Genomic DNA, 24,273 nt, shown 5'->3' with positions numbered 1-24,273 from the left:
AGTGGCAAACCATACAATTGAAAATTGATTCTTTACTAGGTTTTCTATTATGTGTAGACACAACACTGGTTCATCCCTTGAGTTATGTGCATTGTTCATGATGAATGACCCAAAGGTCAATGTAAAGTGGTTCCAAAAAAATCATCTGAAAATGGGCCAAAAATGAGGGAAAAGTAGTCATAAAAAGAGCACTTGAAAAATTTACAAGAAAAACTGAATCATTGGAAACAATTTTTTTTAATAAAAAAAAAAGAGAGAGAGAGAGAGAGAGATGTGACTCAAGACTTATGCACAGGACTTTACTTTATGGTTACTTGGTCTCAAGGAATAGGAGGAGTCCTTCCTGGACTATTTTAGGCAAGAACTTCAACTCCTCTTGAGCGTCATTAGTAGTCATCAAAATAAACTAATAAACTGGGCCTGAACGATTTTCCTAGTTGCTGTATTTAGTTTTGGCCTTTTATCTTTAGGCCCTTTCATCTGTACTTCCACTGCTCAGCTATCCCTCACACCATCTGCTACACTGGGTAAAACTAAATGACATCGCTCCTGTTTTACAAGTTTACTAACACAAAATATAGATCAATGCAAATTAGATAGAGGTCAACTGCTCTGTCCTCAAAGAACTAGACTAAATTTTCCTAACGTTTAGGTAATATCAGGTCTCATCAAGTGGGTATATTGGAAATGTAAAAGCTTAAATGCATTTTTACTGCCTGGACTAGTTCTATAATCTGATTCACTGAAGGAATTCACAGATTCTTCTTTTTATTTCTATATTTCTTCACCCCGGCCGCGCGATGAAAGTGTCGGTGTGGCGGGTCGTGGTCGGCGGTGTCGCTACAGGGTAGGCGAACGCACCTGCAACGGCATCCGCAATCACGCCTCACCGGGTTAAAAGACTGACTGGGGTCCTATGTTGTTGTTGTTGTGGAGTTGTGTGGCTGGCAGCGGGAGAGCGGCAGCTAACTGTGTGTACAGCAACTGTGAGGAAAGTGTAAATAAAATATGTTGAAAAGCTTTATAAAGTCATCGAGTCTGATACGGCTCCTTTTTTAAACAAATTTATAATTAAACTATAGGTTCAGTGGCCGCACACTGCCATTTTTCAGTCAATGTAGGTTCCAAAAAACTCCCAAATGAGTCTCATCCATAAAATTTGGATACAACTTTTAAATCAAATTCAATTCAAATCAAACAATCAATATTTGATTCAAGTGCAGATGTTCAACTTTAATTCGAGGTGTTAAATTTTTTTGTATGAACCATTTAAGATTTACAGTCATTTTTATACACAGTGCCCCATTTATAGAGGCTCAAAATTAATAGGACAAACTAAAATAAATGTAAAAACTATAGACTCTTTTTAATACTTGGATAAAAAAAAAACCCTTTGCAGTCAATGACTACTTGAAGTCCACAATGTTTGAAAGATAAGGCAATTTGGTTCATGAGCATATTTGTCTCCTCCCATTCTGGCACAAGTTCAACTTGGTTTCAACTTTCCAAAGAATTTTTTTAAACAGAACTAAGCAGGCGTCTTTAGATGTTTTTTGGAAAACTCAAATGTGACCTTTATGTTCCTGAGTGTAATCAGTGGTTTGCACTCTCAGTATTTCCTTTCATGGTTTATGTCTCTTGACAGTTCTGGACTTGGTTAGATATTGCAAAGCTGTTATTCTTAACTATGGAAATAATTTATAATACAAAATTATTCACTTCTCTGTTTTCTGTGATCTTTCTGGCCTTTTGGTGTTGCTGAGATGTATGTCTGCTTTGTTTGTCATGAAATAACAGTGAAACAGGTTTCACTTGACCATGAAACCTCTTGGTCAGTCAATTTTCCTATTCATTTTGAGCCTCTGAAAATGGGGGACTGTTTATAAAAATGGCTGTAATTCTGGTTCATGCACGATTTATGTAAAAACCCTTGAATTACATTTGAAAATCTGCACTTCAGAGGCAAAACTATAGAAATGTGACTTTATCCTAAACATTATGGAGGCCACCATATATGGAGCAGATTGCACACCCATAGGCTAGACTGTTATCATGTCAAGGCTTGTGAAGAAATATGTAAATAACAAATTTAAAGAATATGTTTGAGGATGTATTTTGTTACCCAAATATTGCCAGTAGTTGTTGTGCTTGACTAGGCTGGACTAGAGTGCTGTTAATCTTACAGTGGTAAACGTCACTGGATATCAATGACAGCGATTAGGAATGTAACTTAACGTACATTTACTCAAATACCTTACTGAAGTACGGGTTTAATGTAATTTATATTAGTATTTCAATGTTGCGCTACTGTCTTTTTTTAAAGGGGCTTTTTGTTACTTTTCCTGTTCTATATTTTGGATGAAAATGTTGTTCTTTCTACTCCATATAATTTATTTGAACGTCTTAGTTGCTTGAAATAAAATAAACAGTATAAATGATTGTTTACATTTTGTTGCAGATATGTCAATTTAATTGTTATAGATACATTTACTCATCAGTATATGAGTAAGTAAACTAATCAGCGGCTGCATTAAAATGATATGCACATATATGAATGAATAATTTCCATTTAAGAATATGTATAACGTCTGTGATTATGAAAAGTGCAATTCTACATTTAAGTAGCTTAATTATATTTTAAATCGCCCGAACTTTTTTAAGCTACTTAAGTATTATTAGATACTTTTAAGTAATGTCTGTTTTTTTAATAATTATCCAACACAAAATATATCTAATCATGTCTAACAACTTTGCATGTAATAAATCTGTAACAGGGGCGATTGTTATGTACACTATTTTCTACACAGATTCTGCTTGAATATTCGGATTTCCTGCTCCTTTGCAGGTAATAGATTAAAAAATATAATAATAATAATATTTAAAAAATAATAATATAATAATAATAAAAAGAAAAAGAAATGCACTTGGTTTGCACGCTTTAACCCATATATTACATTTCATTTCGTTCGCTTACCAACGAACCACAGGACAAACATTTTGGGTTTGGTTTTACGAGGGATTGCATGTATTTTGCGATTTTAACTGCTGCTCTCGCGTTATGTTGGTTGAGATCACGTGAGGGCTGTTGTGTGTCACGTGATATTGTTTTTCCTTATTCGCAGCGGTTTTTGTGGACGAAGTGGAAATGGCGAGAAATGAGGAAAAACAGCAGGGCAGACTGAACAGACTGTGGCTCCAGAAAGAGAGAGAGGGTAAGCGGGTAATACGTTTAGTGCGATATGCATTCAGTTGATAAAAACAAGCCGCTTTGGGGGCAGCTAGCTCTGCCTGTTAACTACAGTAGTGCTAACCCTCAGCTGCTAGTCCAATTAAAAACATACATTGAAATCTTGTAGTTTACACACTCACCAAAGCTAAAAAAGTTGGAGTTTTGCTGGACTACATAGCATTATTTGTCCACTGTCTCTCATTCTCACATATTCACTTGGTTTAATACACAGGCTTTAGCCCACGTGAAAACGCATATCCGACCATAAGCGATCCCTTCTGAAACCCAGAGATAACCAGAGACAAAAGCAACTAAAATATAAGTTTGCATTTTTACCTGTTGTTATGTTAGAAAATAGAAAAAAGAAGAGTAAGACGACTGTTACATAAAAGCTTTAAGGTGATTGTGGAGGATTTCCCAGTAGGGACAAGTAAGTACTTCTTAATCAGAAACTTCCCCAGATATAAAACAAGAGGGGAGTAACTTTTATCTATATCTATCTATAAAGTTAGGTGGATGATACTAGAAGCATTTTCATCAAGTGATTCTGTAAATAAATATTTCATGCCCAGATGGCTAATGAAATTTAAGGTCATTTTCATAAGGCTGCAGAATAACTGCCCAAATAACTGCCTTTAGGTCGACCAAGATGGCTGAGTGGTTAGACATGTTTCTAGATTACAGACACATAAAATATGGCCTGCGGGCTATTCTGCAGGAAAACAAAATAATTAATAAGAGGCAACATTATGCTAAGAATCTCAAGGCAAGTAACTGTTGTGCTACTGAACTGAATATTTAGCAGGATTTTTTTTGTTCGTTAGTTAATTTATCTATGTTATTAGTAATATCTTCCTTGTGACCTTTGACCATGTTTTGATGAAGATATTCACTGGCACTTTGTGCACTTTATCTAAGATGGTATTGCACCTCGCTGGGGGGCTCACTTATGTTCTAGATGGACTTTGGCTACACTGGTTTCTTTTCCTTTACAGAGGGACGCCTCAGAGATATTCACAAGCGTCGACCAAAGCTGGTAATGAAGAAGCAAACAAAACACACAAAAGTCAAGAAGTTGTCACCACAATTCACTTAACTGGCTAATTTCATCAAGCCATTTCCTTTCACAGTCTACTCTTAATTCAGCTGCTGCTGTGAAAAAGTGGATCCCCAGCATCAAGAATGAAATTGAGTATTATCTACAGGTGAGTGTTTGTAACAAAGCAAGATTGGGTTTATTTTATTATTTATTTATTTATACTTTACCAAGTTCTTGTTGTTTTTCCAGCAATCACAACTTTCTCATTATCCGGAAAGGAAGATAGGAGAGTTCCAGCTGCACATTGAGGCCTTAGAGAAAGAGTACAAACGTTTCATTGCCAAACTACGAGTTCTTGATCCATCGTGTAAACACAAGCCATGGACTCCTCGAGCTTATTGCAAACGAAGAGCAGATATGCAAGATTCTCCAGCAATTGGTAAATAGTTGATCTTCTGCTTAGAGTGAAACTAATAGTTTTTCTTTTTGACTTATGAGAATATTTCATCTTAGAATGTCACAAAAAATACAGTCTGAATGTGTAATGTGGAAATAAGATAAACCATATACATAATTTCCAAGTCTGAAAAGTGAAGCTAAAGCTTAAGTGACTCCTAAGTAACAACTTTGCTACTTTTAGTTCATACTGAATAAAATATTTGTAAATGATGGCCATTATTAGTTTCAGAAAGCAGGATAGACCAGGGCAAGCTGAGCTGGTGAGTGTGTTCTTTGAATTTCGCATTCAGATCCATCACCAGCTCGTGGCATCAGGTTTCAAAACTCCAAGATGTTGACGGTGAAAACACTTAGTTGTTTGTATACACTCAACATGGGCATGAATAAGAGGAATGAATGGTACCATCAATACCATGAATGGCAATTTTTCATGATTTCTTTGAACAGTTCTTTTTCCAGGATGAGTTTATTTTGAATTTTCTTTTCAGAGGGTCAAAAGTATATGCACCTTCAGGTAAATCTGGTAATGGTGGTAGCATGAAGCTGTGGGGCCATTTTGCTGTCAGTGGTACAGGTACATTACACAAAGTAGACGATATAATGAAAGGGGACTACATTCAACTTCTACAACTTCCCTTCAGTTTAACAGCCAAATGGTTGAAACATGGACACAAGTGTCCACATGTTTTTTGATGTGTTTAGATCCTGGAATGGCTTTGCCAAAGCCACAGCCTCAATCCTATTGAATAACCAGGTCTGTGACATGAAAATAACCAATTTAAATGAACTCTAGTAATTTTGCCAAGAACAGTGGTAAAACATTCAGCGAGAGTTATCAAATTATATATTTCATCCTAAATTTTGATCTTGTGTGAATTAGTGAAATTCAATAATAATAATTAGAATAAGTGGTAATTTAAACTTCTGCGCCCCAATTCCTGTTTTTTAAAGTCATTTAATTTTAATGTTACATAATTAATCTTCTCTGGAAAAAAAAAAACAATTCAAGGAAATCATGAAGAGCCTACAACTATCCTTACATTCATGCTCATGATGACTGGATGGAAACTGCAGACCACAACTGTAACGCAAGGCCTTGTAACAAGACTTTACTAAACAATATAGAATCTGTGAGTTAGCATATACATCTTTTTTTTATTTTGAGCTGACATTACATTTGACTAATGTAAGTGTTTACCTTGTAAATATTAACCTCCTAGGACCTGGTGTCCACATATGTGGACATCACATTTTGGGTTGTCTAGACCAGCGGTCTCCAACCTTTTTTGCACCATGGACCGGTTTATGCCCGACAATATTTTCACGGACCGGTCTTTAATGTGTCGCGGATAAATACAACAAAATAAAACTAGTACCGGTACCGAAAAAAAGAAGATTTATTCATAACACACGTGAAAAGACCCAGGAAAACCGAGTTAACGATCAAAACGATAACAAAATAACGCTGAAAACCGATAAAAACCCTGAAAACCGCACATTTCACACCTGAGCCTCAACTCTCACGGCCCGGTACCGGTCCGAGGCCCGGGGGTTGGGGACTGCTGGTCTAGACCACAGTACTAAATTTGGCTCTACAAGGACATTATGCTGCCACTGTTCTATCAAATTTTAAAACAAATGTCCTCATGTGGATATCAGGCCCTTGTAGAGCAAAGTCAGGTAAAAAGTCAGTTCTTTGTTTTCTTTTTTTCTTTTTTTATCAGGTCCCAATCAGCCCAAATAGCAAAGAGAAATTAAAAATGCACGCCATGAAAGAGAAGGTTAATGCATCATTACGTTCATGCTACATAATGCATTTCAATCTCTCATATTGATACTCAGTAAAATATTTTATAATATTTTTGAGACCACCTGGAAAAAAAATAATAATATAAAAATTAGAACAAACAGTTATATCAGTAACAACACAATTTTTAAATTGCCAGATGTAGCGTAAAAAATTTATATTAAAACATAATCATTTTTAACACAAATTGTTATCCTGTGAAATTAACATTGTGTGTTTTGTTGTTGCTTTAAGACAGTGGTAGCGGTCATACATATATCTCACGTGTGTTCACTTTTACTTACAGTTAAAAACCCTCGGACCTGTGACTCACAAAACGATGGCAGTCAGCAAAATGAAAGTGTCTTTATTAGCAGAATGGCAGGATGTTTTGCACCCACTAAGCTGGTCTCTGAAACCTCAAAGGCCATGTGTGCAGTTCAGGACCAGCCGCTTTCTTTTGATCAAACTCGGCTGGCAGTGGCTGCTGCTTCATTCAGAGGAACACCAGTTCAGCCTAGTTCCTCTCAAACGCAGAGTCTTGCCAGGATCCTGCAGTGTGGCTTGCCAAATCTTAATAATTCCCTATCAAGACAAATATATTCAGAGAAAAGCAAAGATGGGGCATCAGAGACTGTTGGGCAGAAAGCTGCCTTCCAAGAGAATAACTCAAACTGTGGAGCAGCAGGGAGGATACCTGGGAAGTCATCCAACATTGAGACAATGGAGGAAAGGACTGGTCATGTCTTGGGACTAGACTGTTATTCTTCTTCTGATGATGACTCTGACACATAACTTGTTTTTTATATTACATATTTTATAATACAATGGTTTATTGAAAACTCTTTCATCTCCTGTGTTCATTTAGCACATCCATCCAAAGTTTATATTATCATATAAATGTCTGTTGTCATATAATGTCATAACAATAGCTTCATTTATGAAAACTATGAAGTAATTTAGGACAAAGTTACAAAACCTGCTGTGTAAGGAAATTGCATGTTTCCAAAGAGGATGAGTAATGTCGTTGATTTCAGGTAGAGAAGTTCATTGTCATTTTCAGGCACTTCTGAGCAAAGTCAGTCATCCTGACCACATCAACTTCCATTATGCAACAGAAGAAGAATGTGTGAGAAGCCAACTAATTGATAGAGTCACTTGCTGATTCAGTGATTCATTTTAGTCTTCTCTTTCAGGTTATATTAACTGGAGCAGCCGCGTAGACGGCCTGGTTAGACCCCAAAACCCCACCCTCCCACCTAACCCATTCTTTGCTGCTAAAGCTGTTGCTACTGTTGCTGCGAGGACCGCTTTCAGCATGACACTTCTGGGAAACAGATACATCAGCTTGTAGACTAAATGCAGTCTGTGCAATTTATGGTTAAGTGTGACGTAGTTGCCATTTTACTTCGAACCTATTGCACACTTTATGGTGGAGTTCCCACTGTCTCTGCATGAACTTGGAAAAATGAAACAGTTGTGGACAGGACTGAGGACTTGCACCGAACTGATTAAAATATACCAATACCAAAAAAAGATAAAGACTACAGAATCTAGACAATGGACGTTATTAGTTAAATTCACAGCTGATGTAAATCGTTTGCTTCGATGCAGTTCTAAATGTCTTGCAGCTCTCACAGCTGCAAGGTCGAAACTCGAAAGACACTTTTTTTTGTCCCAAGAGCCCACTAATAGGGGTTACTTGTGCTTGTAAGCAGAATTTTGTGATTGAAAGATAATAGCTAATGGAAACTGCTGCACCCACAACTATGAGATGGCAGGCGCATTTGCTCCATATCCTAGGGAACCAACCCAAAATGTCAGTAAGACCACAACGCTATTAACAATGCACTGAGCAGGGAGGGAAGCGGTGTGTGCTCAGCTTTCCTGGAAGCCCATCTCTGAGGTATTGGTTGGGGTTGAGTCTCACCTCTGAAGTATCGTTGCTGTCAAGTCTTCACAAGCAGACGGCAGGAAAGCCAGTGCAGAGATGTGCGTTCTTTTATGTGGCAGCACAATCATCCCACCAAGAATACTCTGTGTGCTATTGAAACTGCTGTATCACTGTTTACTAACAGACTGTGTCTCATTAAGAGTAAATCAAAGGAAAAATACCATTTGATAATGACGTGTTTATTCTCTAAAACGATTCAGATTTGTGCGACATCTCTCTCTGGTTCAAATTTCAAGTTTCAGTTTGTCAAACCAGAAAGGCCAGTAAAGAAGCTCAGAACTATGTCAACTGGGCAGCTAGACTTTTTACACTTTTCTAACATCCAGTGCAGGTGATTGTAGTTGCTCAATCTTTCCTTTTGTGGAATTTGTGAAAAAGTTTCATGTCTCAAGTGACTTGTAAGGTGGTTAGTGAGGTGAGGGTCAATTGAAACCTCTAACTTCCTCTCTTCTCAGACTTAGTTGCACAGTACACTCATATAGTTGGCCTATGAAGCATAGAAAAACCAAATTATTTGATAATGTTTAAATAAAAAGTTACATGGCAATATTTTGAAAAAAACAAACACAAAACAACCCAGAGGAAATAAGCAGTGGTTAAAATTTTCATGTAAAATGACATGCTCTCTTCAATGCGTGGGAGGGTTGTGGGTGGTGAATGCCTTGACAGCTTCTTTTAAGTCAGAGGTGCTCAGACAAAAGCACACACCTCCTTTTTGCAGAGGACATAGATGCACATATCTGTCACACATCACAGATCAGTGGTATGGCCTGCACCGTGAACTTTGAGCAGAACTATCCATTTCCACAAATGTTTCTTGTGGATGGAGGAGGAGGAGGAAGACAGCAGGATTCTGCTCAGCCTCCAAGTCTTATACCCTGCTGGTCCTTCCCGCCTGCCCAGGAGAGAATGAAGAGCCGTGGGAAGAGTAAGGGCTGCATGGGAATCAGCCCCGGGCTTGCATTGGTCGTGCTCTTTCTGTTTCTGCTCGTGTTTGCAGCCCTGGGATTTGAAGCCTTTAAGATTTCCAGGATAGAGGACCAACTGAGGAACAGTGATGGAGAGGTAAGGACTAACATGGAAAATTCATAAGAATGAACAAATCCAACGATCTTACAGTGAGTTAATAAGCTAATGATTAGTGCAATCAAGAAAGAGATACAGTAATGATGTGATGACTCTTAACAAAGCAGGGGAGTAAGTAACATTTGCAAAGACATAATTTTAATAACATTCCTTTATGTTCAGTTTTGGTTTTTCAGATGTGTTAATTGGTGACACGCACCAAAAGTGAAAAAGGTGACTACTGTCACCCATGCATAGAGGGGGAGTGATGGGTAGGTGTAAGGTGGGAGAATGGAAGAGTAGTTGGAAAGTTTAGCAGACCAGCAAAGTTTACTAATTAATTAACTTCGGTTTGGCACTGTTTACAGATGTGTTATTCTTTAGCTGTGCCTTGACATTTAAAAGGCATACCAAGGGCTTCATTGTTCCATCTGTGGTCACCAGTCCAGTGAGACAGGATATCCTCTCTCTGCGAGTTTTAGAAATAAGCACTGAGACACAGCGTCTATGATGTGGTATTGAGACTTCTATGTCACTTTTGTTTTACTGAAGGTGAACCAACCTGCGGCTGAGTTTAGTGTACCCCAGAAGCAAATCGGTAGGCCTCTCTCATCACACAGCTTTTTTTTCCCATTAAAGGATAAGAAAAGATGATGTGACTCTAATCTGTGTGTTGTTTCAGGTCTTGATGAATCTGGCCTTAATGGTCAGGACAAAAGCAAAAGATCTGCAGCACATGTGATAGGTAAGTCTTTTTTTAAATTTAAGCCATGCTCTTTGATTGTTACAAACTGCACATTTGTTAACTTCAGATCTTTCGTTTGGCAGGGCGAATTGAGAAAACAGAACACCCTATGACTTTAAGATGGGATTCAAGGACGAGTCAGGCATTCATCTCCGGAGCAGTGGCTTATCTCACTGCAGATGGTGCTCTGCAGGTCAATGAGACCGGATTCTACCACATTTACTCACGGGTTGAGTTGATCTTTAAGCAATGCTCACATACGTCCTCATTTGATCACACTGTGTTTGTGAGGAGAGCAGCACCTACCCGACCTCTGACTTTGATGAAAGCCCACAGGGGGGGCTTCTGCCCTCAGCAGACGAGCTACTCGTGGACCACAGAGAGTTACCTCGGCTCGGTCGTGCTCTTGGAAAAATATGACAGAGTTTATGTGAATGTATCCCACCCAAAGTATCTTAGTCACTCGCATTATGGCAACTTCTTTGGTCTATACAAAATCTAAAGAATCCGGGGTGTTGTCCTATATTGAAATTGTACGCAACTGAATGTAAACAACTCAGGCAGAAGTGAAACTTACTCATTACTTTACTTGACTGATATATCGAATGTTATTTCTATCATACACAATAACTGCACTCTGCATAATATGATCTTTGAAGGTAAAAACAGGGAAATAGTGCACATTCTCGTGAATGGCACCTTAAAAAAGGCGGTGACATTAAATGAACCACATGCAGAAAGAAGTATTGTGTGTTTTGTTGATAATGGGGGAGTCACTTGACACTAAAGTGCTGATTTAATGTCAGCATTTTCTAAGTATTTATTTTGGTTTTGATCTAAATATTTGTCTATAAAATGAATGTTGTTATACTTAAGTTTAAAAGTATATACAGATAAAGTATATACTCCTATTTTCTTTCAACAGGAGACGAAAGAGCAAACATTTGTTAATAAATAAAGTATTTCCATTTGACATCTGGTGTGTGAGGAGTCTGTCTTATGAGGAACACCTACATGAGTTTTGAGTATGACCACTGGAAAGTATTCACATGAAGACACCAACCTGAATTTACTACTGATAATGACCCTCATTTCCATATGTTCCACTCAGATTCAGCATCAGTTTAACACTTCAGGAGATTTTCTTTAAAGCTTTCAGTTAAATCTGAAAAGGAGCCTGAAAACCAGCCAGTCATTAAAAGCTCCTTTTCCTGCTAATCGTTTCATAGATGATTTAGAGACCACGCTGCATCTGTACTTGCATTTTTGCAACTTTTTTTTTCTCAGTTTAGCACCCTCATTGCTCTGTTCTTTTTCTGTACACCACAAACACACATGTTAGTAGATGTGAGAAAATGCAGCTTGGGCACAAATGAAGGGACAAAACTGAAACAGGGTTGACGTGTTTCCTTCCTGTGAGACTATCACGAGGGTCGTGCATGCGTGCATCCTGATTTATGTGAAAGACTTTGTGCTTAAAAGACACTTGTACAACTGTGAATGAGACCTGATTAATCCTTTAAAACATCATAATTTGGATTAAACTATCTCAGCAGTTATTGTTTTCACAGTCTTTAATGATCAGTAAGAGCAAAAATGAAACATGATATTTTTCATGCACTGTGCAGTCCTTAAAGGAAGTCTACAGTTGAGCAAGTGAAGTGCATTTAATTGTGTTTCTTTTGCTGTGCTAAACAAATTCAGCGTCATTTAGTGAACCACGTCTGTTCTACTTTGCTGAGGCCTCACCTCCAGATGCAGCTGTACAGAGTTATCTAGAAAGCGTTATTCAAACCACTGCTGTGAAGGTGTTCAGCGTTAACTCATCGGTATAAATCCGTCTGGTGAAGCCTTGGTCTAGGCTTGTGGTTTCATCTTGTTCCAATATTCACTGTTTATAATCATCTCGATACTGGCTGTTGAAGGCAATACTCTATACTAAGTCTCGCTTTTGCCTCCAAAGCCCTCTAAACCTCTGAAGACAGGAATATAATTGCTGCACTTTATAAAACAAATCCAAATGATTGCATTACTGCACAATCTTTATTGTACACACATTTCACTGTGGTGGCCTTGCAACTGAAATCCTTACGTTTAAGCTTTTATAACTTTGTGTAAAAAGTTGCCAAACAAAAACACACATTAAAATGAGTTCCTCGGTAAGACTTAATCGCAACCTTATACGTCTGACAACTAGATTAGATAGTATGTGGCAAAAGAGTGTTGTATATATATATATATAGATATATGTATAACTCAATCACACGATCAAGCTAAGCGATAAGCGGTTACTCTCTGCCTGAGCAAAACATCCCCTGTGGCTTTTAGATCCACCAAAGAGGCTGACACAAACATGTTGAAAATTAAAGTCAAGTAGATGACTAGAAAGATTAAAAATTTATTTGCCACCCATACAGAGTCTCTGGTTTATTTTTTGCTATTATGAATTCTCGCGCACTGTCGCTCTGTTCTACTTTTCTTATGCATACTAGTAGTGACGGTGGTAGTGTTTTCCAAATAAGTGCAAGAGATCAAAGGATCGAAGTTACACTCTCTGCGCCAAAGGTTTTACCAAAGCTGATGTGAAGTAAGGAAAGAATTCTGGTGAATATAGAAATATTTTAGGAGCCAACTCAACTGTATGTTGAGATGTATTTATGCAAGTAACAAGGACTCTAAATACTGAGGTTTGTTTTAATGATTAAATAGGAAAATACCCATTGTCATCAACTTTTTCCAACCAAGCTCTGCCCACTTGACAACACTGAGTATCCGACTGAGTTTCAGATGGAATGCAAAGCATCACACCGACCTTCTCACGTTATCACCATCAACCTCACTGTTCTCTGCAGTTCCAGAGTCTTGAGATGAGTGGAGTTTTTATTGTAGTGGGCATGGTTTTGGAGTGGTACGTTTAACAAATACGCAAAGGTGTGATTTTGAGTTTCTTTTTTTAATGTATAAGTCTCATACGTTAGGGTGATGCTCTAAAACCCATGATCATAGTGATAAAAACAAATGTAAAAAAACTGAGATCTTATTCATGAAGTGAATTTAAATGTGTGAGTAATTGCTGCCTGATGCATCACTTCATTAAAGCTTCAATTCGCCGCCTCACCATTTGTGTTGCCAACTGCCCCTGTTTCCAAAGCCTAAGAACCTTTTTCAAATTGCACACTTTATCATATTTTTAGTGCCACATGCAAGAACCCAAAAAGGAGGGAGGCGGGGGTCTGCAGCACCCCCTGTCGCAAAAGGCAGACATCACAAGACCCGTGCAAAAGTAAAAGCAATAGTACTGTAGATAAAGATGCTGAAGCACGTCCTATGGTGTACAACATCTGATTCAAATGACGTTACATGCTAAAGACCAACTACAAGGTTAGAAGAGCATCAGATTAATGACCTTCATCCCCCTGGAAATTCTTGGAAGTTTCCCCTCATCTGAGTATCATTCTCTAATTTGGGATTAAAAACATGGTTATCGACCACCATGACACAAAAGAGATTCACACACCGTCCCTGATTAATGTCCTTACAGACATTTTGAACAAGCTGGTGCCTCTCTGGATATTTCAGGATATTTATCTCCTAAACTTCTGAGGGCCAGGTCGCATTTGTGTTAGAATAATGTGTGTAAGCCGGGCAAAAAGTGATTTCAATTGTTTTAATGTGTTTTTTTTAATATGTGTTTTGTCTACTTATATTAGTAAATAGACTATAGTGAACAGGATTTATAAATAAATTTCTATATAAAATAAAGAAATTATGAAAGAGGTATCTTTATGACTGCGTTATTGTACCTTCACTATAATCAATCCAGTCCTTTTTGGTCACTTAAAATATCTTTATAGAATTATGATGTTATATTAGCTGCAATCTCTGTTAATGTCTTGGACATTTCAAAACTACATTTTTGATGTCAACAAGACTTTATTTAACTGGGTAAATAAAGGATACAGTCACGCTCATAATTATTCAAATTTTAACTTAAAGTTACTTTTATGCAACCAGCATTTTTTTTTGTTGTTGTTGACTGGAAATGACACAGGTGTCGCCCAAAAGATAATAAGATGATGTACAAGAGGCATTATTATGGGGGGGAAAAATTTCCTAGCTTTTATTTACATTTGAGCAAAAAGTTAATTATTCATATGTTTCACAAACTGTCACAGTCTCTGGGAAAATTCAAAGTTCTATATCATTCCAAATAGTCCAAGCTGTTCTAAAGCATCCTAAGTACCCTGGTTAAATGAGAATCACTGTTTTAATCAACTCAACAGGTGAAAAACAGCAGCTCTCTGCAGTTGGTTTGTGGACAGACATGGCTAAGACAAAGGAACTCAGTGAGGACCTGCGGCTGCACAATGTGGCTGCTCACAAGTCAGGAAAGGGCTACAAGGCCATATCTAAATGTTTTCAAGTTCCAGTGGCTACAGTGCAAAGTATTATTAAAAAATGCAAAATGTTCTGCACTGTGGAAAATCTCAGAGGACGTGGTCAGAAGCCAAAAGTGACACCTGTGCTGGCCAGGAGGATAGTGAAAGAGGTGAAAAAGAATCCAAGGATCACCACCAAGGCCATCCTGGTGAATCTGGGCTCTGCTGGTGGCAATGTCTCAAGGCAGACAGTCCAACGGACACTGCACACTGCTGTGTTCCACGGAGGGCGCCACTTCTCCAGATAAGGCACACAAAAGCTTGCTTGGCCTTTGCAAATGCTCATCTGGACAAAGAAGAAGACTTGTGGTCTTCTGTGTTATGGTCAATTCAATTCAATTTTATTTATATAGCGCCAAATCACAACAAAAGTCGCCTCAAGGCGCTTCATAGATACAGAGAAAAACCCAACAATCATATGACCCCCTATGAGCAAGCACTTTGGCGACAGTGGGAAGGAAAAGGAAGGAAGAAACCTCCGGCAGAACCAGGCTCAGGGAGGGGCGGCCATCTGCCGCGACCGGTTGGGGTGAGAGAAGGAAGACAGGATAAAAGACATGCTGTGGAAGAGAGACAGAGGTTAATAACAGATATGATTCAATGCAGCGAGGTCTATTAACACATAGTGAGTGAGAAAGGTGACTGGAAAGGAAAAACTCAATGCATGGGAATCCCCGGCAGCCTACGTCAGATGAAACAAAAATTGAATTGGTTGGTCACAATGATGTTTCCTTCATTTGGCATAAAAAAGGAGAAGCCTTCAACCCTAAGAACACCATCCCCACTGTCAAACACGGTGGTGGTAACCTAATGCGTTTGGGGTGTTTTTCAGCCAATGGACCATGGAACCTAATCACAGTAAACGGCACCATGCAAAAAGAGCAATACATGAAGATTCGCAACAACAAAATCAGGCAGTCTGCGGAGAAACTTGGCCTTGGGCACCAGTGGACATTTCAGCATGACATCAACCCAGAACACACAGCAAAAGTGGTGAAGAAATGGTTAGCAGACAAAAACATAAATGTTTTGCAGTGACCCAGCCAGAGTCCTGACTTGAATCCAATTGAGATTCTGTGAAGGGAGCCAAAGATCAGGGTGATGGCAAGAAGACCCTTCAACCTGAAAGATTTGCAGCTCATTGCTAAAGATGAATGGGCAAAAATACCTGTGGAGACACGCAAAAAGCTGGTCTCCAATTATAGGAAGCGTTTGATTGCTGTAATAGCCAATAAAGGCTTTTCAACTGATTATTGAGAATGGTATGAATAATTCTGGACATGACACTTTTTGCTAAAATATAAATAAAAGCTGAGAAATATTTTTTCCACAATGATGCTTTTTGTACATTGTCTTATTATTTTTTGGGGAGACGCCTGTGTAATTTCCAGTAAAAACAAAAAACAAAAACCCCAAAACAAAACTTGCTGGTTGAATAAAAGTAACTTTAAGTCAAAATTTGCCAGGGGTGTGACTGTATATAAGTTTGATTGTGGCTTCTACCCTGTGACAGGAATGCTGTTTGTGGCTCCAGATGAATTGATATTATGAATTATTATGAATTATTATAGGGATACATTTGGCATATGCTTCACATATTATAGGCCAACAATTCATTTATAGCATTCTAAATACCGGAAATCACTTTTTGGCAGTGGATCACCTTTTTGGCACAGTAATGATATACGTTTCTCGAGTGTGGGGGGCAGGTAATTTAAGTTTTGCCTGTTTTACACACCAGACAAGAACAAATACAGAGACACTTATTTCAGTTCCCCTAACTTCAAGGGGTTTACCCACAGCTCTGGCCACACGCTTGATATTCAGTAAACTGCAGGGGGTTTTGTTTTTAATAGAGTAAGGAAGGCAATCAAATAAAGTTTGATCTCATAGTTACACAGCAGCGTCCAGATTGGTTAAAAGAAATAACACACACCCCTGTAGCAATCAGACTCAAACAAGAGCATTTCCCCAAATCATAATGAGGTTATTTATGTGCTTATGTCTTAATTTACCCTTCAGTACTTGTAAGACAGATCACTTCAGCAATGGACTCATCTAAAAAAAAAAAAAATCAGACTGAGGAAGATCAAAGGAGTCTTCATAAGGTTTCACATCTATCAGGCTGAAAGACAAAGCAAAACCACGTAGCTGTGACTTCAAAGCGGCTGCAGGAAGGTTTAGCTTACACGTGAGACGTGTTCCAGCTTTGATGCACAAACAGTTTGTCACCGTAAGAGTCATCAACAGACAAAGTCATCACAAAGGTCCTCGTCCGAAGCCTCAAGCAGCAGTTTGGATAAACCAGTTATTTTGGCAGCACGTGGCCTTGACAGAGCTGCAGTCATCAAAGGTAGGCCTGCAGGAATAAACCTTTCCCGATGTCTGTTCGGCGGTGTAGCAGCCAGTAATTGGACTAAACACTCATCAGATTTAAGAAAAAAGACTTCTACGTTAGCTGGTAAGGAAACTGAAACTGAAAGGCGCAGCCTACGGTGAATGTGATTCACCATTAAATAGCTGTAGGAACTGACGCGTTTGGAGACATAGATTAAACACGCTGTGTGAAAAGGAGAGCTTGAGTGTGTGTCTGAAGCTAAAGTGGTTTAAAAGCAAAAAATAAACATCCATTAGAAAAAGACTGACTACTACATATACACACACAGGTTGATAAAGTTCGACAGGCTCGGTTAGATGGTGTGGAAATGTGAAAAGGAGAGATGGTGGATACACAGGTAAGAGGAAAACACAACAGGGGAGGTTTAGTGAAGGGAGGCATGGCTTGTCTCCCTTCGGTTTGGTGTTGCAGAGGAGGATCTCAGCTAGAGCTCCACTTTAGCGACCCCTAAAGGGAGCAGCCGGAATAAGAAGATTTTGGGTTTGCAAAGCAAAATGAATAAATATTAGCGGATTAATACTAAAAGAAAAAAAGGCTAGATCTTGAGAACAGATATTCAGTTGTTCTAAACTTCTGCTATTCTGTTGTGTTACTGTAAATAAGTCACACAGCCACTGAGTCATGTGCCTGGCACCATCATTTGGCTGAAGCTGTGACAAGAAGTGAAAGGCTAGGGCTCACTTTATTTTTTCTCACTACACTGTTTCGGCGAACTAAATCATTTTCTTCGGGGTTAAGGCGAATATTAATATCGGTGCTTGTAATGATGTTACTCCTGAACATAGAGGTTGATTCACATTAAATCCAAACAGTAGTACTTTGGCGCCCTTTACTGGCTCTATCAAAAAGTACATCATGGCACTGATTGTAATTCATCTTCAGCCACAGGTGGGCAGATGTTTGCACGAAACTATGAAGTCACCAAACTTCAAACCGACCGTGCAACCAAGTGAAAATCATGTTTAAACTACTTATAATTTTGTGGCGAAAAGAACACAACAATACATTGAAGTACAACTTGAGTTGGAAGATAAAATTGTGCTACTTGATAGTTTTTTATGAAAATGATTGGCAGGTAATATTGCACTTAAAGTAACTGTAAACTTATTCACAAATAGAACTGTTGTCTTGTTGACAGTTTGTAGTGGGGTTAAACAGCAACATTGTTTAAAAGAGAGCCTAAATCGGGAATTTCATGTAGTGCGGTTATTGACACATCTAGAGTTTCAGTTGCTCGGGACCACCTTCATGATACAAAGCTATGTCAAAATTCCCCATATCAAGTCATTATCACACATGAACTGCCCTTTTTTTTCCTAGTATTTGAGTTTTCTTCATTTTTCAGTCATGCGATACTGATTTTATGAGCGATAAGCACTGGAACTTTCCATGCCTTGTTTTTGACATCATTAGTGTGGGTGTTTATACAGACGTGTGCATCCAGAAAAATTCTTACATACTGAGCTACTTTCACATCACACTACGGTAGACTAAAACTATACTGTGAAAATGAAAAGCCTCTTCCTGAAAAGAAAAGAAAAGAAAAGAAAAGAAAAGAAAAGAAAAGAAAAGAAAAGAGAAAACAAAACAGGGCGTTTAATCCGCCTGCCAGTGCATGTTCTCCACCTGCTTTCATGGGTTCATTCCAGATGCACCAGCAACCAGCAGTCCAAAGATATGCATGGACTCCAGTTCTAAATTGGCCATAGGTGTGAATGTGAGAATAGACTGGTGACCTGGCATACCCCACCTTTCACCCTATGATAACAGCGATAGGCACTAGCCCGCTGGAAACCCTAAATATATAAAAATAAATGGATGGATTGGTGGAATAACAATATAATTATTAATGCCAGTGAAATAAATGCTCAAATCTGAAGATATAAATGTATAGATGTTTTATCTTGGAATCTTTCCCATTGATGTGAGGAAGCGCGTAGTCCATGCATTCTGTTTTTACACAACTTGTAAAGGTTATTTTAAAGAGGTTGCTACATTTAACCATGGTGCTGTAATAAGGTGTCATCATTGCAACATGTCAGTCTATTAAATCTTCCCTCCTAGACATTTCGCAACCAGCTATAAGATGTAATATTGCAAAGTGGAAGCGTTTAGAAACCACAGCACTTCAGCCACAGACAATATTGGAACGTGATTATTTATCATATACAAGCGCATGTGCAATTTTAAACTGAATTTAATTTTCTTTCTGTGCATTAATAATAATATTTAGCCACTATATTATCTATATGTGGACACAGCCTACAGGTGCTGCTCAGCCATAGAAACCCTTGCCCTGAAGCTCCTTTTTGTGCTGATGTTATTTTGTCAGCGGCAGTTAGCAGAGGACCTTTTATAACTATGCTCCATAAATTTCCAGTATGGAGGGCCAGAAATGAAAAATTGAATTAAATAAATACATAATTAAATAATGTATTAAACATGTCAATAATTAATTAAAATTTGAAAAAAATACACAATTAAATGTGCCAATAATTAATTAATTACATATATAATTAATTAATGAAATGTGTCATAAATTACTTAAAAATTGAAATAAATAAATAAATAATTGAATGTGTAATATTCCAGAACCTTTCTCTTTATAATGCAGGGGTGGGGGAACTCCAGGCCTCAAGGACAGATGTCCTGCAGGTTTTAGATGTGTCCCGATTTATATGGCTAAATTACATCCCCAACGTGTCTTGAAGTTCTCTGGAGGCCTGGTAATTTATTTGTTTCAGGTGTGTTGACCCAGGGTTAGATCTAAAACCTGCAGGACACCAGCCCTTGAGGCCTGGGGTTCCCCACCGCTGGATTCACTTTATGTCAACATGCAAGTTCAGGTTCTATCACTAGAGGGCGCCAAATTATCATTTTATAACACTCCTTGGTACTGCCAGCCTGTATTTAGTTAGCACAAGTAACTCTTTTGCATATGTAAAATTATTTCATAAATATTGTTCTGATAATTGACTAATTCTAATGTTCAATTTCAACTTTAAATTGACTGTAAATTGTATGTGACATGTTGAGTTTGACTAAATGTGATGATACTATATGTTTACTGTACACACACTCAGATATAAAACTGCTGTCTTGATGACAGTTTGTAGTGCAGTGTGTGGGGTTAAACATCAATGGGATAACGCATCACCTTTTAGATTGCCTAACCATGCTTAAAAACTTATAAAAGTTCACATCAGGTCTGGTGAAATTTTACATCTTTCATTGGTTTTGGAAATGGGCTTTGTGCAATGACTCTAGAACAATGGTCCCAAACCTTTTTTGTGCCACGGACCGGCTTATGTCTGACAATATTTTCATGGACCGGCCTTTAAAATGTCGCGGATAAATACAACAAAAAAAAGAGAAGATTTATTCATAACACACGGGGAAAGAACCAGGGAAACAGAGTTAACGATAAAAATGATTTTTTATTTTTAAAAATGATGCTAAAAACTGATAAAAACCCTGAAAAACATACATTTTACACCTGAGCCTCAACTCTCGCTGTGCAGTACCAAACGACCGGTGTCGGTCTGTGGCGCAGGGGCTGGGGAGCACTGCTCTAGAATATAACCTACACATAGTTCGAGCTACAGGAAATTTGGTAAACAAATGCCAATGTACAAAATAATCCCAAGGCCCCGTGATTTTATCAGCTTAAGTTAATCAATCTAAACTTGACTTGGGTGAATCTAAATTGGGAAAGTTTTCTGTTTTTATTGAAGGGTGTGTCCAATGCACAATGTTAAATTTTGATCATTCAGCCATGAAATTTTAAGTTGCTATCATTCACATGTACATTATCCAATCAGGCCCAAATCTCATAGTAGTGTGATAACGGTCCAGTCCAGAACAAATGACTATGATAATAGTTAACTATAGTTGCAGCGCTTCAGTGTGAAAGTTCTGAATTTTTATTTAACAGCAGACCCTGGTGGTATGGCGATTTGCCATGAAAAAAGAAGTTGTTGTGGAGAGGATTGGAAAGCTTAAAAAGTCATGAAACTTAGCACACACCCTCAGGGAGTGTATGGCTTTAAAAATTTATGGTGGCTTTTTCTGGGTTTTGCAAACTGGTTCCATAGTGCCACCTACAATATAAAAAAAAATATATTAGTTTAATCAAGGTCTCTGAGATTCAGCAGCCTTATGTAATGTCTTAAGGTTGGAAAAAAAAGTCTCTTGGAGCTATACTCTAAACCCGACAGGAAGTTAGCCATTTTGATTTAAATTTTGTAATGTTGCCAACATTTTTGCCATTCTCAGGCCTTGTACTTTAACAAAATCCTCCCGGAGATTTAATTTAATCAACATGATCTTTGGAGAAATTTTATGTCTCAAGTATAGGTTTTCCAGATTCCAAATGTGAAGGTGTGTATGTGTCAATATTTTGTCAGAGTCATAGTGCCACCTAGTAGCAACAAGAAATATACAGTAGGTGATAATTAGGGGTGCAACGATACTCGTATCGATATTGAACCGTTCGATACAGTGCTTTCGGTTCGGTACACATATGTATCGAACAATACAATTTTTTTTTTTTTTATCAACTTTCCTTCTGACGATGCTGTCTGTATTGAGCGCTCAGTGGATCTGCACTCGACAGTGCAGCCTAGGCGGAGTAGTCGAACGCAGATTCACTGGGCACAGGGCAAGCTAGCGAGACAGAAGTTAAGCTCTCGTTGCAACATGGCAAATTGAACCTCCTCCACCCTCATTCAGATGTGGCGTTTGGAACTATTTTGGTTTTCATGCGACGTATGACCCTGAAGGTAAGCGCGTCATGGACAAAAGTAAAACAGTATGTCGGATGTGCCACGCAATGCTCAATTACATTGGTGGGAACTAGTGCGTTAGCGCAGTTAGCTCGTTAAGGTGTTGGCCGTCCAGCCCCACGCACGGGGGGCGATCCGCGGTAGCTCGTTAACGGAGATTTGCCGTGTTGTGGCGTTAACGTCATTTCAGATTAATGCTGACAGCACTAGTGGGAACACAACGAATATGACTGCACATTTACGCCGACATCATCCTAGTGCAAAGACAAGTGGAAGCAGACAAAAACAACAAGCACGCATGCTACAAACTTTACTCGAGTCATTTAGACAGCCGTTAGCACATGATTCTCCTTATGGGGACCTGATATGTTTAATATGCTGCTGAGAATATAGCCCAGAAGAAGCGTATAGTATAGCTTTTATTTTGGAAAGAGCCATTTCTCTGTAGTAAACTCTCTTTTCCAAAGATGAGTGATTTCTCCATCAGATAGATTTATTTTTTTTATTACTTTGTTGTTTCAGCAACATTAAATTTAAAAACTGTACTTTTGAGTTAAAATATCCATTTGTAATTTTAATAAATGACAAATTAAAAAGGCATTTTTTGTATCGAAAAAATATTGAACCGTGACACCAAAGTATCGAACCGAACCGTGAATTTTGTGTATCGTTGCACCCCAAGTGTGCATGACACCTGAGCCATAGCTCTGCCCGACCATTGCTATGGCTTGCAGCTCCAGTTTTTGTTTTGTCTTTTAGTATTTGAGTTGCTTCATTTTTCAGTCATGCAATACGGATTTTTAAGATAAAGATGCTTATTTTTAAGATAAGCATCTGGCATTTGAATTGGAACTTTCCGAGCTTTGATCTTGACATCATTAGCGTGGGTTGACATGTGTGCATCCAGAAAAATATTGTTCAAAATATAGCTCAGTTCAATTTGAAGTTTCACAACAAATAACAATAGACTAAAAGTAGGTTGCAAAACGTAAACAGCCTCTGAAAGCTGTCATGGGTCAAGAGGTGGGATACATCCTGGACAGGTAGGCAGTCCATTACAAGCTAACAGAAAGAGAGAGAGTCAACCACACACAATTACATCCATGCCAGTGGTCATTTGGTCATTGGTGTGATGTCACTTGTGTTGCTGGTCTGTGGTCACTGGTGAATTTTCCCCATTGGTGTGGTTCGCTTGCGTATGTGTGAACACAGTAATCGCACTCAGGTGCCAACAAAAACAACCGCACCAAGACCCTTTGGAGGAGGTGGTCTCCTCCAAATGAACTTCAGTGCGGTTTGTTTGTTTACTTTGATCCAACCCAACTACCAAGTGTACATTGCAAGTATGAGCTAAAAAAAAAAGACTTCCTGTAGACACATATGCTTTTAATTCTGAATACGACAAGGTACTATAGATGTGCAAAGGTCTGTTCGGGCAGCTAGCCATGAAATAAATGTAAATTCTCCATCTTCTCCAGTTGTCTGGAACACAGCACCTTCTTCCTGTATTACCTTTCGTTGCTCCTGTCCTACACACCTGGCCAATAAGCAAGCCGAACATTCTCTAGTGGCTTGTAGTGGTGCATTTTGGTTCACTTGGAGTTCACTTGGATTTATCTCCGTGTGAAAAGAAAAGAGACCAAATCACAAGGAAAAGTTTAAAGTTTACAAACTCATCAACTGATTAGTCATGACTGACTAATCAAACATTTATTCCTCTGGTATTTGTAGATTTCCTGGAATATTCACAGAAAATCTACAGAGACACAGAAAGATGCATACTCCACATAGAAAGGCCCCAGACCACCAGGATGGTGAAACCAGGAACTGAGTAACCCACAAAAACAACAGTAACATATTTTACTGGCATACCTGACATGCCAATGCTCTCACTTTCTGTTGTGGCATCAAGAACAAGTTTGTACAAGATTAGAAGTTCTCCAAATGTATTTATTGTTTGCCATGTGAAATGACATTACACACAACAATTCAGTGTTTTACAAAATAACAGAGATAACTAAATTTTGTAAGTCATTAAACAAAAATTCATGTTTACATTTAAAATCCCAAAATGAAACTTAAGGTATTTCATAACAGCAGGTAAGAATTAGCCTTACGTATTAGCCCTGTGCGTGGGTGTGTGTGTGGGTGGCTTGTGTGTGTGTGTGACACATAGATAGAGGTGGGATATTGAGATTTCTCATGTCAATTTGCACTTTGCTCAAGAGTTGGCCCTCATGACACAACCACTTGTTGCCGGGAAAAATGTGCTTTCCCGGCTACCTGCTAGTGCTTTATGGAGCTTGCTGACTCTTGCTGGATGAAACAGGGGATGCTGGTTTTTTTGTTTGTTTTTTTTTTTTGGGGGGGGCCCT

General features: G+C 38.4%; 2 protein-coding genes across 2 annotated transcripts; both read left to right on the top strand.

Annotated features, from left to right (window-relative positions):
* The first annotated feature begins 3,058 nt into the window (after nt 1–3,058).
* Nucleotides 3,059–7,358, top strand: LOC102201232 (uncharacterized). Its single transcript, XM_005732205.1, has 5 exons — nt 3,059–3,212; nt 4,225–4,265; nt 4,360–4,434; nt 4,518–4,707; nt 6,821–7,358. The coding sequence occupies exons 1-5, from the start codon at nt 3,146–3,148 to the stop codon at nt 7,306–7,308; spliced, it is 861 nt and encodes a 286-aa protein (XP_005732262.1). The 5' UTR covers nt 3,059–3,145; the 3' UTR covers nt 7,309–7,358.
* A 1,834-nt stretch (nt 7,359–9,192) lies between these two features.
* Nucleotides 9,193–11,230, top strand: faslg (Fas ligand (TNF superfamily, member 6)). Its single transcript, XM_005732204.1, has 4 exons — nt 9,193–9,532; nt 10,085–10,130; nt 10,215–10,277; nt 10,361–11,230. Exons 1-4 carry the CDS (start codon nt 9,233–9,235, stop codon nt 10,777–10,779), a joined length of 828 nt encoding a protein of 275 aa, XP_005732261.1. The 5' UTR covers nt 9,193–9,232; the 3' UTR covers nt 10,780–11,230.
* Nucleotides 11,231–24,273: the final 13,043 nt, after the last annotated feature.

Source organism: Pundamilia nyererei, unplaced genomic scaffold (genome assembly GCF_000239375.1).
Source record: "Pundamilia nyererei isolate P.nyererei 1_Seehausen unplaced genomic scaffold, PunNye1.0 scaffold00046, whole genome shotgun sequence".
NCBI classification, from domain to species: Eukaryota; Metazoa; Chordata; class Actinopteri; order Cichliformes; family Cichlidae; genus Pundamilia; species Pundamilia nyererei.
The sequence above is the reverse complement of the archived record's forward strand: the minus strand, read 5'-3'. Positions and strand labels throughout refer to the sequence as shown.

Coding starts and splice junctions, on each gene's coding strand:
- LOC102201232 (XM_005732205.1), top strand. CDS start 3,146: ATGGCGAGAAATGAGGAAAAACAGCAGGGCAGACTGAACAGACTGTGG. Junction 4,266..4,359: donor ACAAGCGTCGACCAAAGCTG/GTAATGAAGAAG, acceptor TTCCTTTCACAG/TCTACTCTTAATTCAGCTGC. Junction 4,435..4,517: donor AAATTGAGTATTATCTACAG/GTGAGTGTTTGT, acceptor TTGTTTTTCCAG/CAATCACAACTTTCTCATTA.
- faslg (XM_005732204.1), top strand. CDS start 9,233: ATGGCCTGCACCGTGAACTTTGAGCAGAACTATCCATTTCCACAAATG. Junction 9,533..10,084: donor TGAGGAACAGTGATGGAGAG/GTAAGGACTAAC, acceptor GTTTTACTGAAG/GTGAACCAACCTGCGGCTGA. Junction 10,131..10,214: donor TGTACCCCAGAAGCAAATCG/GTAGGCCTCTCT, acceptor GTGTTGTTTCAG/GTCTTGATGAATCTGGCCTT.